Source organism: Silurus aristotelis (genome assembly GCF_946808225.1).
Source record: "Silurus aristotelis genome assembly, chromosome: 29".
Taxonomy (NCBI): domain Eukaryota; kingdom Metazoa; phylum Chordata; class Actinopteri; order Siluriformes; family Siluridae; genus Silurus; species Silurus aristotelis.
In genome coordinates this window covers 3,558,724-3,576,669 of record NC_139602.1, presented here as the reverse complement: position 1 = coordinate 3,576,669, position 17,946 = coordinate 3,558,724, and the positions used below count along the sequence as shown (strand labels likewise).

The window sequence follows — 17,946 nt, the reverse complement described above, 5'->3', positions numbered from 1 at the left end:
TGTCTGCGTAAATCAATTTTCTCGACGCCTTGTGTATATTTACGCCTGTGCTTTGTGTGGCATGTGGGGTTAAAGTCTTTGCCTGGTTATGATTAATTGGTGTTAATATATGTGAGAAGAAGCAACACTGAATGTCTGTACATTTTAATAAATTACTTTATATATGATTTAGAATGAGAGTTTCTGGACTCATTGGTGCGTTGGGTGATTCCTATATGATGAAACAATGGCGAAGAAACTAGTGGTATTTTGTCCTCTCATTGACTGAGATTGATGACTTTTTATTGTAGCTTTTTTAATGTAGCTTTTAATGCAGCTTTACAGAATTTAACAGTTAAGGTGAACGGTGTATTTATCCCTGATGAGCAGCCGTGGCAACTGTGGCAAGGTAAAACTTCCTTAGATGTTATGAGGAAGAAACCTTGAGAGGAACCAGATTTAAAAGGGGAACCCATCCTCATTTGGGTGATATCAAGAGTGTGATCATAAATCTTTCATCAATACAGAACACTGGAGAGTGAGAGCTAACATGAGCACTGGAGTGTAAGATTATACGTAATGTTCTTTCTACAGTCGTATACGGTCATTTGTGGTTATAAAACTAGGAGCTACTGAGCAACTCATAAAATAGCTCAACATTTGTGATCATCACAGATCCAACACCAGCTTCTCCATGCCAGAGCCTTTAAACACTCAAGGAGGTCCAGTGTCCAAACTCCACATGAAGTGGGATCCAATTTGCGCTGGTACGTCTCTAGATGGTTCGGGATGTTTGCGGGGTCTTTTGAATCTGACTGGCTGCATCAGGTCTCCAAAAAGTTGGGACAGGGCCATGTTTACCACTTTGTAGCATTACGTCTTCTGTCAGTATACATCTGGGAACTGAGGAGACCATTTGCTGAAGTTTTGGGAGAGGAATGTTGTGTCTGATACAGGATTCTAGCTGCACAACAGTTCCGGGTGTCCTTTGTTGTATTTTTCGCTTCAGGACACACCAAATGTTTTTAAATGGTGAAAGTTCTAGACTTCAGGCAGGCCAGTTCAGCACCTGGACTTCTCTTCTACCATTCAGCACCTTTCTAATATGCAAGCTGCCCATTCCACAGGCATGAATTTAGATCCGTCTGAACAGTTTTCCACTTTGCCCCGGTACATTTTAAATGAGTTTTAGCCCAGAGAGGATCATGATCTGGCGTTTCAGGATCATGTTCACGCATGCTTTCATCTTTGCATGATAGTGAATGAACCTGCATTTGTGAATGACATGGCAAACGGTTCACAGACAATGATTTCTGGGGGTGTCACTGAGTGCATGCAGTGATTTTCCATTACAGAATCATGACGGTTTTAAATGCAGTGCTGTAAGTGATGTTTTCAAAAGTTTTTATTTCAAAGAATATTATTCTGAATATGACCTCAAGTCCTCAGCTCTCCTTACCCATCATCACTAATGCTAATCTCTATAGCCACGCTACACAATCTAGTCCCAGATTCCCAGAAGAGTGGAGCTTATTATAATGGCCAATGGGGAATACATTTGCAATGGGATGTTCAACAAGCAGTACATATACGCGTGTTGGTCAGGTGTCCACAATTTCTTCGACATAGAGTGTATGGCAAAACACCATGGTCAGTGTGGATTATGAGGGTTTTGCATCATACATTTTTATTTTCCCTCGATGGGAGGGGAAGACAATAAAGGATGCAGTGAAGAGTCATGGAAAAAGAGTCATGGCGCAAGCTTTCCATCCAGGGCGAAATTGAATTTTCAGAGAAAAACGCTTGCAAATTGTCCTTTCGCTCTCATGCACACTGGAAGATTGAAGGGTTACCCGATGCACCAGCCGCCGAATTGGGGTGCACCACACTGTGAAGGGAATGAACTGGTCGCTTAATAAAGCGGTGCGGTGTCATTCTTCACCGTGGCACTCGTTCGTTTTCCATGTCACACAGAGGAGCAACAGCTTCTTTCCTTCAGTTATTTATTTATTTTTTTGTGAGGAGCTTGCTCTGATTGGTCCGATGTTTTCAGTACAAGACTAATGGGGAAAGTCCCAGTAACTTCTCTGGTGCGTTGGAGAGTCTCCCAAGGTTGTTGGGGATAACCTTGGCTTTCAGAATGCATGACAACACAGGGAGGTGACTGTAGAGACGTGCAGGAGCTTATTATAATCTTCCTCTTCCATGCGGCGCCTGTCTTTGTTGTCCTTTTTAGTATGACCTCTGACCATCCCGCCACTAAGCTGTCTTCCGAACATAAAAGCAAAACAAACGAGGATTTGAAGCTTGGTTTGGTCTTGGTGCTGTGCGAGGAATCTAAATCGGCAGGAAGAAACTGTTTGAATGGTGGCTTCAATCTGTCTGTGGCAAAAGTTTGTGGACACCTGACCATAAGATTGGGAGATGCGTTTTGAACATCTCGTTAAGGCTCATGTTGGAACAGGCTTGGGTCTAGTTCAAGTGAAAGGGAAAATGTCAAGCTGGAGCATCTATTTAAATCCTGTACAATTGTGCGCCTCCATGTTTGTGGTAACAGTTTGAATAAGAACCACAAATGACGTCTGTATCTGTCTGTCTTTTGTCTGTATGTCTATATCTGTCTGTATCTGTATGTCTGTGTCTGTCTGTCTGTCTGTCTGTCTGTCTGTCTGTCTGTCTTTTGTTTGTCTGTCCATCCCCTATCCATCCGTCCATCTTTTGCTTATCGGTACAAATATTTGAAGTTTCCTGGTGTTCTTGCTCTTGGACTCCCTTAGGTATTTTAATTATTTATATAAAGTCTATAATTAAAAAATGTTGTATTGCTGATAAGCACACTAACCTTTCCTCAGGACTGAAATGGATCAGGGCTGTGAGCCGTGTAATACTCTGCCTCGAGGTTAATACCTTACATTACATTCCACTTCAATGCAGTACACGTTCGGCTGTTGAACTGATACCAGTCTATCTCCGCAATCTATGAAATGTTAATGACTTTTCTCGCCAGTGCGAAACTCCGACACTTGCCCGCTAATTGCTTTGTTTGCACTCACGTGTTCCCGAAATTGTATTCGTCTACCTTATTAGCCTAAGCATTTAGTCAAGGTTATATATACATACACACATACTCACACACACTCGGAGATGCTGTACAATGGCCAATCTTGCCCCGTATTGTCATCGTTCCTTGCTTGTTTTTTTTTTTTCCCCTGTACTTTTTTGTCTTTGCTCCTTTAAGTATTTTTTGGTATGACTCATCAGGCAAGTCGAAAGGCTCAGAAAGAGTGGAAAACACATAAATCCAGTAATAAATACCAGCGACCACCGGGGAGCTCCGTATTGACATTAAGCTGGCAGACACGAAGCTAAAACTAATATCGTGTCTTTCCGTTACAGTCATTTCTTTCTTTTGACAAGCGGCAGCAGACACGGTGCACAGGGTTTATCTGAAAACTGTCCAGCATTGATGGGTGGAGAGGACAGTTTGGATTCTTATCAACGTCTTGGCCAGGAACCAGTGACAATTTGATGGAAAAAAAAACAAAAAACGCTGGAACCCATACCTTATATTGTGTAGACATCGTGGACTTTTTAATGGAAATTAAAATACAGAAAAAACATCTGAGGAGGAAACCTTGATAAGAACTATCCACAGGAACCAAGAGAAACCCGTTCTCGTTTGGGTGACTTCGTGTAAAGCGGTATAGCCCAACCTGGAGATTCTTTATAGCTTCATCATGAAGGCGATTCGCATCTGGATGCATAGCTGACGATACATTGAAGATACAGTACATATGAAGCAGCTACAGATGCTATGCGATTCACCTGTGTTACGTTTAGGGACGCAAAGTGGTGGAAAATGTCTGGAAACTTTCCATGGTAACTTCAACTGGGAAAGTTTGAAACTTACCAGGAATTTTTGGGAATGAATAAAAAATTAAGGGAAATTTATAGAAACCGTATCATATACAAACATAAATATAAGCATTGTTTGGTCAAAAGCTGACTTATGACTAATACAGATATTGTTAGTATACTTTAATTTTGTTTTACAATATCTTGCACAGAGCACAAGGAAATTTTAAACTTAAATTTATGTAATGTTTATGTAATTTATGTGAATACTCACCGAGAGAGACATTTTTTAATTATTATTATTTTGTGTGCTGCATTAAAGGAATTGTTATTTGAGGGCGTATCCGTACACAATTCAGTTCGGTGCTTATCTCACGTTTTATGTCACAGTTCGGGTTAATTTCAGTAAATTCGAGGGGAAAAAATGCAAAACAAAAAATTTGCTTGTAATTTTTTATTAACGCAGTTTCTTTTTAATATTATTAAGGTTTATGATCATCAACATTTGAACAGCTTATGCATAGCGCTACATAACGCCTGCACTATGGATTCTTTAGCGTTTTCATGCATGCCCAAAACAAATCTTATTTTCGGTACAGTGACACTGCGCTAACTCTAGTACCTTTTTAAAAAAAAAATTTTTCTTTATATACCCCTGGTATATAAAGAGGCTATACAAACATCAACTTGTATATATTTGATGCACCCTTTTTTTATTTGATTAATTAATTTATTTATTTATTTATTTTTTAAATGGTACCATCCGCGTGACTTTGCGCTGTCCATGTGTATCCGTCCTCAGCAGGAGGAAGTATTTCTAATTGATCATCAATTGAGCACTCTATCCAAAAATAGGGCATCAGGAATCCATCCAGATCCCTGACAGGATCACTGGTCAGGATCAAGGTCAAGATCATGTGATTTCCCCTCCAAGCTTTATATAGGAGTGCTATTTCCTTTATAAATTTTAGTGGGGTGTTTTTGGATTCCACGCACTTTTTTTTTTTGATGATTTGAAATAACCACCATGAAATGTTTCTTTATCTGTATTTGGTCCTAAAGGTTGAATTTCCCATTACGTGCTTTTTTTTTTTTTATAAATATTCAAGAATGTTTCGTATTTAATCCTCCGTTCTTGCGCACACACCTCATCTCCGAGATGAGGCACGCACACGGAAATCCTGCTTCAATTCGCTCCTCAAAGGTTAAGACCTCGCCCGCCTTTGTCATTTCGCTAATCTGTCATTAGGTGCGTGTTTTCTAGCCTTCGCTGAAAACACAGGGTCTCATTAAACCTGGCTGCCGCCCCACGAGGGCAAGGAACACTTAAGTGTCTCGCCAACCAGGGCTCCCGAATTGAACACTCACAAGGTCTTCAGAAACTGGCTGAAATAAATCCAAACCCATCCCACCTATTTATTTCCGCACCTGGAACTTGAAGACCGACGCCGTCTGCGGGACGGAAAGAACAAAAGGACGGGCGTCTGGTCCCGAATTCACTCCAGGTGTGACGGGGGAGGGGGTAATCGCAGGTATTACAAAAGCAACGAGTTGGCAATCGAGCCTCGAGTCAGCAAAGTGCTGAGAGAAGCTTTCGCAGCGATGTCCAGCTGGAGGCCGGCGCGGTAGCTCGCGCGCTACGCCGCGTCTGTCCCATTATGCGCCGAGAGCGCGGTGTTAATTTTGCAACCCAAATGTCTACTGTGTACGCTCAGCAGATTGGTGCAGCAGCTGTGGCTAGAATATATTAGATCATCGCTCTTTGTCTCGTTTCTGCCTTGTTCTTTTCGCTCCGGCGCCCCCTCTCCGGGGATTATTCCGAGACACTTTGCACGGCAGGATTCTGCTGCCGATGACGATAACATTGTCGAGAGCTGTACGTTTTTTTTTTTTCCTTTCCAGAAATGCATCGCACACCTGATTCAGCTTGACGTCTGGTGCCTGCTGTTCGCGTACTTTATTTAGGGCACTACAGGGATTCTTTTGTGTGCTGTTTGGAAATGAGGTTCCCAAACGTGTCTCTGACGGGCCCGCATGGTGTCCGAATGTTTACGTTCACCTGATGGGCTGTTGTCTGACAGGAATTGTGAACCATTCGTGTGAGAGTGGACAAATGAGAGCCCTTGATTTGATCCCATGTTCTGATTAGTTCCCGGACACTAACGCCCATTTCTGAATGTCCGTCCCATTCCAACTCGAGTCCCCATTTGCTGTTATAGTAGCCGCCAGTTTTCTGGGAAGATGTTCCACTAGATTTTGTGGAGATGTAAAGTCAGGTACTGCTAGAGGTGAGGTGAGGAGCCCTGGGGTCGTCGTTCCAGTTCATCAAAGTGGTTCAGTAGGGTTGTTTTTCTAAGATCTGTAGCAGGAGATCTGCCACTCCAACCCTTTTGTAAAGCATATTTTCATGGAGCTGGTTTGGTATACATGAATACTGTCATGCTGGAACAGGTTTGGGTCCCCCAGTTCAAGTGAAGAAACCCTTCATTCTATCACATCCAAGGACATTCTGTACAATCGTGTGCCTCCAAAATACTTTGCTAAAAGGTGCCCCTGTGGGAGTGGCAGAATTCTATTGTCCTGCACAAACCCCAGGCTTTAACCCCACTAAACACCTTTTGCATTTTACACTCCAGACCTTCTCCCTCGATACCAAAACCCGACCTTCAGGGATTTTACTGAATCTACTGGAATGCCTTGCTAGAAGGGTAAAGGCTGTTTTAATGGTAAAAGTTAAATGAGCTAAATATATATATATATATTTGCATTGGTAAAAAAGCAATTTATTTATCAGTAGATCCGTTGTACTTTTATTATTTAGAATGTGACCAACGATTTGGCCTAATTTTCGATATGTAGATCTATTTAACCTCGCTAAACTGTTTCTCGAGCAAGTTCTCTACGGAGAGCGAGGCGTGTCCTGAAAGTCGTATAGAATACAGATCAACATGGCAGAGGTAGAGCTGCATCTTCCTGGAGACACAACGAGAAAAGAAAGTCTCAGCCCAGAGGATGGAAAAATTACAAATAAAAGTCGACAAGACAGGCTGGGACTTTTTTTTTATTTAGATATTAATTTTTTTTTATTTTGTCCATCCTCTGCACCTCCACATTGTTTCCTGATGATGGGCTGATTGAAGCGTGGTTATGCTCAGGCAACAGTTATTAAGTTGTCGCTCAGGCGACGAGAAGGCCCGAATCAGTCGAACGCATTTGTTTTCGTTTTTTTTGGGCTTGTCATATATGGAGTCACATTAATGAGGTGTTTGCTCAGGCTGCATCATTTATTTAGCATTCTGTCATCGTTTCGGCACTTTGACTGCGTGTAGGTGTGTGTGGTGGGGAGGTGGTGATGGCTTGATAATAGCGAATAATAACGGAGGGACGATCCTTTTATTTAAAAAAAAAAAGGGAACGGAAGGTGCGCTTCGACGCGCCTCTGTCGCGGAGGTGTTCAAGTTTTCTGACTGCAGCGTGAACTGTTGATAGATAGAGTACTGTTTTGTGAAGTTTTTTTTTTCTTTCTTCCTTTAATGGAAATCATAAATTCGGAAGCCTCCGTCTTTTTATATATATGGTCTGTTGTTTTGTGCTTGTTTTTATTCATGCATATTTCCTTCATTATTTACCACCACCATGTTCCTTCATTCAGTATCCGATGCACCAAATGTGAGTGGAATAATAAACATGACTGATTTTTTTTATTTTTTTTCCATCCAGGCACATATTTTTTTTTTTCTTTTTCCTTTTAGCATTCAAATCTCGATTGTTGTTTTGGGTTGCAAATTTGTTTCACTCTACCGGTTTGAGCGATCACCTAGTCATAGGGACGGTATGTGATTTTTTTTTTTTTAGCGTCTCATTCCACATTTAGTCCCAATTCACTCTTATAATTCTCTCCACTCTTCTGGGAAGATGTTCCACTAGATTTTGGAGTGATGGATATTTGTGTTCATCAGCCACAAGGGTGTTACGAAAGGCAGGTACTGATGTAGGTGAGGAGACCTGGGGTGCAGTCAGCGTTCACATTCATCTAAAAGGTGTTCAGTAGGGATGAGATCAGAGCTCTATAGCAGCAAGATCTTCCTCTCCAAAGCATGTAAACCAGATCTTTAAAGGGCATCGCCATGCTGGAACAGGTTCGGGTTTAAAGGTTCAAATGAATGCAAAAATGTATTAAAGCGCCATCTTAAGATGTACTGTACAATTGTATGCCTCCAGATTTGTGGTAACAGTTTGGAAAAGAACCACATATAGCAGGAAAGGTCAGGTGTCCCAATACTTTTATACAGAATAGCATCAGCTCCTAATGTCTTCTGACACACTGAATTAGGAAGGCATTTAGTCCTATGGGTAATTTTTTTGAGATGGGGATCTCAGTTTCTTTAAACCAGTTTTTTGATATCACCCAGGGTGATGGAAGTGTAACATTCGAAGGCTTTTCCACTACTTTCCATTCTCTCCAGGCATCTCTTCTCTGCATCAGTTCCTGAGCTACCAGATGGCGATGGCTGTGAGTGACACAGGAGAGAAACTATGCCAATTCCTTTCACCCAGAAAGCACAGCCAGATTAGCTCCCTTGGATTCCCGGTCACGGGTGACCATCTCATCGTCACCATTCGACCTCGAACACTTCTTAATCATTCCCCTAATCGCCAGTCACGAGCTCGAGTCAAGTCAAGTCAAGTCAAGTTTATTTGTATAGCGCTTTTCACAACAGACATTGTCTCAAAGCAGCTTTACAGAAAACAACAGTGAAGGTGAATGGTGTGCGTTTGTCCCTGATGAGCAGCCGTGGCGACAGTGGCAAGGAAAAACTCCCTTAGATGATATGAGGAAGAAACCTTGAGAGGAACCAGACTCAAAGGGGAACCCATCCTCATATGGGTGACATCAAAAGTTTGGTCATAAATCTTTCAACAATACAGAACAATTTGTGATCATCATAGATCCAGCATCAGCTTCTCCATGCCAGGGCCTTTAAACACTCGGCATCTACTTCTCCATGATCATCCATAGGTCCACAATCTTCACGAGGTGGGACGTGACTGGAGCTGGCCAAACCTCAGGATGCCTCGGGATGGGGAGAGAAAGAGAAGCAGTGGAGAGGAATTAGCGTAGCTGCTGTTCATGATATTAACAGCACAAGTTGATAATGTGCATGTGATCAGATGTTCTGGAGCACAAGGTTGTGATGTGATGTGTGTGATGTGTGTTATGTGTAGGCTTTGCTAAAAAGATATGTTTTTAATCTGCACTTAAACTGGGAGAGTGTATCTGAACCCCGAACACTGTCAGGAAGACTATTCCAGAGTTTAGGAGCTAAATGTGAAAATGCTCTACCGCCTTTAGTGGACTTTGCTATTCTAGGAACTACTAGAAGCCCAGAGTTTTGAGATCTCAGGGAGCGTGACGGATTGTAGCGTGTTAAGAGACTGGATAGATACATGGGAGCCAAACCATTTAGTGCTTTATAAGTGAGTAGCAGTAGTTTGTAGTCTATTCGAAACTTAATAGGAAGCCAATGTAGGGACGATAAGATTGGGGTTATATGATCGTATTTTCTTGACCTAGTAAGAACTCTTGCTGCGGCATTCTGAACTAACTGAAGCTTGTTTATTAATGATGCAGGACATCCACCTAGTAATGCATTACAGTAGTCTATTCTAGAGGTCATAAACGCATGGACGAGCTTCTCTGCATCAGATATAGATAACATATTTCTTAGCTTAGAAATATTTCTAAGGTGAAAGAAGGCTGTTTTTGTAACTTGATTGATGTGATTTTTAAAAGATAAGTTGCTGTCTAAAATAACTCCCAGGTCTTTTACCGTTGAACTAGTAGTTACAGAACAACCGTCTAAATGCAGGCTGAGATGCTGGAGCTTCTGTGTACTATTTTTTGGGCCGATGAGCAAAATCTCCGTTTTATCAGGATTTAATAGCAGAAAGTTATGGGTCATCCAATCTCTTATTTCTTCAACACACTCAGTTATGCGAGCTAATTGAGCTGTATCTCCTGGTTTGGATGAAATATATAGCTGGGTATCATCAGCATAACAATGGAAGCTAATTCCATGCCTTCTAATAATATTTCCTAATGGAAGCATGTATATTGTAAAAAGCAGGGGTCCCAGAACTGACCCTTGTGGCACGCCATAATTTACTAGCATTATCCTGGATAGCTCTCCATTTAAATCTACGAAATGGTAACGATTGGACAGGTAGGATTTAAACCAGCTTAATGCCTGTCCCTGAATACCGATGTATCGAGTGTGTTGCGCGGCTAAAGAAGCTCCCACAGTGTAAGAACATCAAGGCCAAGGACGTCCATCCGGTATTGTCCTCCCGCTCTGTTGACTTTTTTTGTGACTAAGAAAGCTCTCGATCTCATTATTTTTTTATAGCTATTATCTTTTACGTAATGGCTTCTTCTACAATAAATCTGCAGCAGGCCAGACAGATTCTTAAATGCCAGCTTTAAATCAGCGCCGACTTTTGGCATTTGTGGCGTTTGAGCCAAACGCACGGGTAAACGGAACAGCAGGGAACGTACCGGAAACAATGATACATCCGATGCGGAAGAAGGCGCATTTAACCTTTATGGACTCCTCAAACACGAATGGGAATCCACCGAACAGGACCGGCTCGGGAGACGGGAATTTGGGATTTTATGCGACTCGCGTTTTGAAAACTTGTACATTTTTTTTACGGCGTCGGAGCCACTATTCATCATTACTCTGAAAATGTCAGACGCCGGACGACTTCGGAATCATCCGCGCTTGCCCAGACCTTTTGTTTTCCATTTCCTTTGGTTTTTATTACAGCTCATTTGTCTTCGAACGAGGCTCAGGCGAAGCATTTGTCTCTTATCTCACTGTAATCCATAATCTCCCTAGAAACGTTCAGGACATCATTAATCATCCTTATGGGCAATAAGGCAATTATTTATTTTTTTTTTTTTGGTGTTTAAGAATTTTGCATTGAATGATGACCGTGTGACTCACATTCAATAACCAACAACCAGATTATTGTTTAATAACCAGCAACCAAACAAAGCTTTAGTGAAAGATAACCACCAAAATGACACAATTCGATGAGGCACTCAGTGGCGTCCATGTTGCATTCGCTTATGATTTGACACATTCTATTTCACAGTGTAGTTATTAAATAGGTACCATATTTTTCGGACTACAAGCCGCTACTTTTTCCCCACGCTTTGAATCCTGCGGCTTAAACAATGAAGCGGCTAATTTATGGATTTTTCCTGGGTTTTTCCCGGTTTCACAAACTTCAAGACAAAAAACTGAACCCCATAACATTAGACCAATGAAATTGCCGTACGGGTTTAGGTGAACCAATGAAACTCTTTATATTAAATCAGATGCGCTCCCACTGAATCGGGCCGCACCACATCATAAATATGGATGATGTTCCTCTGACGTTTGACCTGCCGCTCACTCGGACTGTCTACAGGAAATGCGAATCATTCGTCACGCTGAAAACAACCGGGCATGAAAACACACTTCACCTGTGTTCTGAGCTGCACGGCATCGGGAGAAAAGCTTCACCGATGGTGATTTTTAAACGCACGACGATGCCAAAAGATAAACTCCCGAGAGAAATAGTTGTGAAAGGAAGGAGGAAGACAGTGAACAATGACTTTCTTGGTAGGCTACTGTTTAGATACAAGCCGTGTAACAGACACTGTCTTTCATTAAAGCCTGTGTAAAGTTCATTAGTTTCAGACTTATAGACAGGTGCGGCTTATTTATGTTCAAAATCAAAATCTTTGTAAAATTCAGTGGGTGTGGCTTCTATTTGGGTGCGCTTAATAGTCCGGAAATTACAGTAGATCTTTATCTTTTCACTTGATTGCGGCTCAGCATCACATACCCCAGAGCTAGGGTTTTGATCAAGTCTTGAAACTGCGTCTTTTCCATGGTGGTAACTGGTGCCATGGCTTTGCAGATATACACAGATCAGTCATAACGTTATGATGGTATAACATCGAGTGGTGTAGATAATAACACTGATTATCTCTTCCTCATGGCACCTGTTAGTGGGTGGAGATATTTATAAGGCATCAAGTGAACATTTTGTCCTCATAGTTGATGTTAGAAGCAGGAAAAATGGGCAAGCGTAATGATCTGAGCAAGTTTGACAAATTGGGACGTCTAGACGACTGGTTAATTGCGTCTCCAAAACTGCAGCTCTTGTGGGATGTTTCTGGTCTGCAGTGGTCAGTATCTAAGAAACAATGGTGAACTGGCAACAGGGTCGTGGGTGGCCGAGGCGCATTGATGCACGTGGGGAGCGAATGCTGGACCGTGTGGTCCGATCCAACAGACGAGCTCCTGTAGCTCAAACTGCTGAAGAAGTTAATGGTGTTGATGCTGCATGGGTCAGGACTGTTTGTGTCGTCCTCGACTAAATTTTATTTTGATCTCAAAGCTCCCCACTTCGACCACCAACTGAGTTGTCCACGTGGAAGGGATTTTCCAACGAGCCAAACCTTGTTTAGAGTCATGCCGCGTTCCTTTTTCCGAACCTCGACCTTCCGTAGATCTTATCCCGCCCCATCATGCCGAGTGCTTGATTGAGTTTTCGGTTTTTACCAGAAACGTAATTGGATTTCGGCGGCGGCGTTCCCGAATATCAGCGAGCACGGAACGCCTCGCCCTCTCAGAGCTTCAACACTCTGATATGTTCTAATGAAAATTCCTTCCTTATCTAGCGAGTTGCTCAGCGTCCTTGGCAGAGTTTTCTGAACTTGTTGAACAGCCTGTGGCTTTGTGGAGCTCCGGGTAGAATGTGGCCATGAGCAGCACGCATGTACACGTTCTCATTAGTTTGTATTCGTGAGCAGTCGGAGCCTTTCTGACCCCCGCGAGTCGACAGCCTTGATCGAAAGAGCTCCGGCTTTGAGATTCAGTTCGGCATAGACGAGGGAAAGAAAAAGACAGACTCCGTTCGTACAGCATCCAGAACATTCTTTCACTGCTTTTTCAGAAATCACTCAATGCTCGATTAACTTGCGATTCTCAGGTTTTCAGGTTAGTGGGCGGAGCAGAAGCCTTTCGAATCTTCGAATTTTTTTTTTTAGGCTTCATTGTTCGTTGAGAAACAAAAGCTCATAACTGAGGTCAGGTTTGTGTGAAGGCAGGACGTTTGTCTGCACCACTGTGTTCCATTTATCGCCAGTGAACTTTGCTTGGAAAGTGATGGAGACAAAACAAGTATCAGTGGCAGTCTGGAAAAACTCATCAGCTGCCACTGTGTCAATGCAAATCTGAAAATCAATGCACTTGTCATTGTCTCTACATTTTCTCTCTCCGTCTATCCATTTCCTCCTATTCTTTCCTACTGTGTCTCCATTTTCGCTTACTGTCTCCCCATTGTCTCTAACTCTCTTTTACTTTCTCTCTATTTTCTCTTACTGTCTCTTCGTTTTCTCTTACTCTTTCTAACTGTCTCTCCATTTTCTTTTACCGTTTCTCCATTTTCTCTTACTGTCTACCCATTTTCTCTTACTGTCTTCATTTTCTCTTACTCTCTCTTACTGTCTCCATTTTCTCTTACTGTCTCCTCATTGTCTCTTACTGTCTCCCCATTTTCTTTTACTGTCTCCCCATTGTCTCTTACTCTCTCTTACTGTTTCCCTATTGTCTCTTACTGTCTCCCCATTGTCTCTTACTCTCTCTTACTGTTTCTCTATTTTCTCTTACTCTCTCTCTCTTTCTCTCTCTCTCTCTCTCTCTCTCTCTCTCCATTTTCTTTGTCTTTCCATTCATCCTTTCCGGATGTAGTGTATTCACAGTGATGTCAGAAAAAACTGCACACACAAGCACTTAATGCTCACAGTTTATCACTCGTGTGTGAGTGTGTGTGTGTGTGTGTGTGTGTGTGTGTGTGTGTGTGTGTGTGTGTGTGTGTGTGTGTGTGTGTGTGTGTGTGTGTGTGTGTGTGTGTGTGTGTTCATCTCTGCCCCTATGTAATGCTATTACGTCATTTATTCTCTTATATTGTTTTACCTCATTGTATCTCTCTGTCGGTCCTTTTCTCTCTCTCCATCTCTCCACTTTTTCAATCTTTCTCTTTTCTCGCTATGTCTCCACTCTCTCTCTCTCTCTCTCTCTCTCTCTCTCTCTCTCTCTCTCTCTCTCTCTCTCTGCTTTCACATGGTCACATTTATTCTCTCCCACTTCTTTTTTTTCTTTCCTTTCTTTCACTGCCTCTCTGATATCTCAATTTTCTTGCCCTGTTTCTCTTCTCCCGCCTTTTACTGTCACTCGTTTCTTTCTCTCTGCTTGTCTTTCTCTTGTTTCTCTCTCTCTCTCTTTTTTTTTTGCCTGCCTCTTTTCTTAAATTTTTTTCCTTACTTATTTTCAGTGTTTCTTATCTTTCTGAACATTTTCCTTCTCTCTTGGCTCCCCCCCTCATTCTCTCACTCTTTCCAATTTTCCCCTCCTTTCTTTCTCTGTTATATTTCTCTATTTTCTTGCCCTGTTACTCCTCGCTCCATTTTATTTTTTTTATTTTTACTTTTTCAGTTTCTCTTTTCTTTCTCCCCCCTTTGGCTTTGTGGTCTCCCTGCTTTTTCCTTTTGTCCTTTTGTTTTCTGTCTTTCTTTTTGCTCTTTTCTTGCTCTTTTTTACTCTTCTCCTTTTCCTCTCCTTTTTCTCACTGTCTCGGTCCCATCTCTCTGTTTTCTTGGCCTGATTCTCATCCCTCTCCTTTAATTTTTCTTTCTCCCTTCATCACTTTTGTTTTTTTGTTGTTTTGTTTTCTCTTCGTATAATCTCTTTTTTCTTCAGTGCTCTGTTCTTACTCTTCTCATGCTTTCTCAATGTACCCCCCCCCCTCTCTCTCTCCTCCCCCTATTCTCTCTGTTGTTTGTTTGTCATACCTCATTCTCTCGGTTTGTCTTTTCTTTCCTGACTCAGCCCCACCCCCTCAAAAAAAAAATTTCTTCCCAATTTAAGTGTTTTCTTTTGTCATAACAAAAATTGTACATTTGTATCGCCAAACTAATTGCTCCTGTGCTGCATACAAATATTGCCAAAAAGTGTACAAAAGAAAAAAGAGAGAAAAAAGTGCGTTGGATGCACTTATACAATCTCCGTATATCTGAATATATTTTTTGCATTTTCTATGTCAACTTGTGTCCGTTGAGTCAGTACCTGAACAAGACCCTTAATCCTCTGAGCTGCAGGGGGCGCTGAAGCATGGCTGACTCTGTGCTTTGACCCTGAAATGCGAAAAAAAGAATTTCACTGTGCTGTAATATGCTGTATATGTGACAAAGTCTATTGTATTTTATTCTATTCACAAAAAAAAATCTCTCTGCTTCTCTCGCTCATGCTCTCCGTCCTTCCTTTTCTCTCAGTCGCTCTCTCATCCCATTCCCCTCTTTCTTTTGTTTCTTCAATATGTTTTGTCTGCTGTGTTAATTAGCACATTAACTTTCTCTCTCTTTCTCTCTCTCGCAGCTCCTCGAGGGCAGTTTCACCTCTCAAGTTAGTCACGAAGTGGATGGACTGATCTTCCAGCCTATCGGGGTGAGTACAGACACACACTTCCATCACACACACACACACACACACACACACACACACACACACACACACACACACACATATATAACGAGTATTAAAATAAACGAATCCGACCGAGCGTGTATTAACACTTTGGCAAAAGTATTGGGACACCGGACTTTTCCAGCCCGTCTGTGGTTCTTTCCTGAACTGTTCCCACAAACTTGGAAGCAGATAATTGGCTTCACTTGAATGATGCAACACAAACCTGCTCCAGCTAAACAACGCTCCTGTGCCAGATTCATGAAGTTTCTACAGGTTGGTTGGAGTGAAAGATCTCCTCCTATCGAGCTCTGACCTCAACCCTATTGAACACCTTTGGGAAGAATTGGAACAGCATCCCGTTCCAACCGCCTCCTCACTTCCTCACCTACTGAACGAGCACAAACCTCCACAAAATCTAGAGGAACATCTTGCCCAAACAGTGGAGAATATTATAACAGCAAATAAATGAATCTTTATGTTCAGGTGCCCACAAACTTTGTGCAACATCAAAAATGCCTCCAGAGTCTCGAATCCTAAAAGTACCTCAGCCACTGAACCCTAAAGAGGCTAAAATCTCTGTGCTGCCTTCTAAAAAAGGGGGCTGCAAAGTATCTCTCCTGTCATTCACACACAAACGATATAAATTTTACTGTATGTATGCAGAAGAGGGCAGATAGCGCTTGTGTGGAAACTCAGAAATGACTAAAAATAAAGGAAAATCGTTTGTATGTACTTCACAAAGAATTCCTCTCCTTTCTAAACGTGTAAGAAGCTCGTCCGACGTCTCGGCCCATCACGTGATCCCGGGGGTCTGGTAACGACGAACTTCCACCAAGTAAAGTCGGCCGAAGATGAGACGTGAAAAGAGCTGAGAGAAGAAATGGTGAGAAAAGGGGAAAAGAAAAGACATGAGGAGTTAGCAACTAGAAGATGAGATGAGAGATGGAGGGCAAAAAAAAAGAGACGAGATGAGGTTGAAATCCAGGAAGAGACAAGTGACGATAAGATAAGATAAGTAATGATAAGATGAGTAGAAAAGACAAGATTTTAACAGAAGAGTCATGCAAGAGTTTCTTTTCGTCTTTTCTTTTATGTTTTTGCATCTTTCCTTAAGAAGGGACCAATGAAACAAGAATAGAGAAACTGGAAAATAAGGAATGTGAAAAGATGAGACAAGAAGAAAAAAAAATAGATGAGAAGAGGAGAATGGATGAGATGAGAAGAAATGAAACGGGAGATTCGATGAGGAGTGAAGAATCGAGATAAGACTAAAAGAAATGCGATAAGGAGAAAAGAAAATGAGAGATGAGACGAAGTAAAGGAATGAAAGATGAGCCAAGAAGAAGAAAACAGATCAGACGAGAAGAAAATAAAACAAGATGAGACGAGAAGAAACGCGAGATGAGAGTAGAGAAGAGCCTACAGTAGATAAGACAAAGAAACGCAAGGTGAAGCGAGAAGAAAAGACACGAGAAGAAACAAGAAATGAGATGAGAAGAAACGCGAGATGAGAGTAGAGAAGAGCCTACAGTAGATAAGACAAAGAATCGCGGGATGAGACGAGAAGAAAAAACAACAGATGAGCAGAGAAAAAAAGAATTGAGATGAGAAGAGAAGAGAAGAATCAGGATGAGAAAAAGAAAAGAGATGAAAACCAAAAAGAATTGAGACAAGAAGAAAATAGAAATTTAATGGAAGAGACAAAATGAGAAGAAACAAAATAAGAGAAAAGACGAGGCAGAAAGCGAAGACAACGATGAAAGGAAAACGAGACAAGAAAAAAACAAGAAGATACAGGAAGAAGAGAGACGAGACGAGTCCAGCTGAGACAGAGCAGAGAAAAGACGAGACACATTTGCCCAGCAGATCCTGTAGAATCCCGCTCGTAATCTGCAGAGCGGCGCTGGAGCGCAACTAAATAACACCAGCGAACTTGTGAACCAGAAACGTTCTGTAATGCACATGAATGAAAAATGAGCTTCACCTCCGCCACCTGTTCCAGCGGCCCACCGCTGACCACAGCGTTTATTCTCCAAAAAAAAAGAAATTATCTAACTACATGAAAGAAGAGCAGAAACAGATGCTCTGTCCATTCTCTATTAACCTCATTTCCATTCTCACTCGAGGTCGATTGTATCCAGATTACTGGATGCAGATGCAGCAACTCTCTCGGCCTTGAGTTCGTTTCAGAAATGTTTTTTGGGGAGAAACTGAGAGAAAGAGGGAGAGAGAAAGAGACCGATGTGTCGAGGCGGCACTTTTGATGCCGTCCTCGTTCACCTGCCTGCGGTCTGTCGTTTCATCTTTGACTGAGTGTCGATGAATAGAGCGGCCGTGTCGCCAAACACAGCTGCTACAAGGCGCGTGTCCTTCGTGCCATGTTTACACACACACACACACACACACACACACACACACACACACACACACACACACAAACACACAGAAAAAAGTGTCAGTCTGGGCATCTGTAGAGAAAAAGCTACAGACAGACAGACAGATATAAGCAAGCAGACAGACAGACAGACAG

General features: G+C 42.0%; 1 protein-coding gene across 2 annotated transcripts in view; it reads left to right on the top strand.

The window, feature by feature from the left end:
- rngtt (RNA guanylyltransferase and 5'-phosphatase) overlaps positions 1 to 17,946 on the top strand; it is a 122,370-nt gene that overhangs the window by 67,050 nt on the left and 37,374 nt on the right. The window contains exons 12-13 of one of the 2 annotated variants that reach the window (XM_083535084.1): positions 15,327 to 15,647; positions 15,690 to 16,848. In XM_083535084.1, coding sequence (XP_083391210.1) covers positions 15,327 to 15,623 — 297 coding nt within the window. In that variant the 3' untranslated portion in view covers positions 15,624 to 15,647; positions 15,690 to 16,848. Of the gene's footprint in view, positions 1 to 15,326; positions 15,648 to 15,689; positions 16,849 to 17,946 lie in introns of those variants that run through there. The other variant, XM_083535083.1, reaches the window with a different exon arrangement.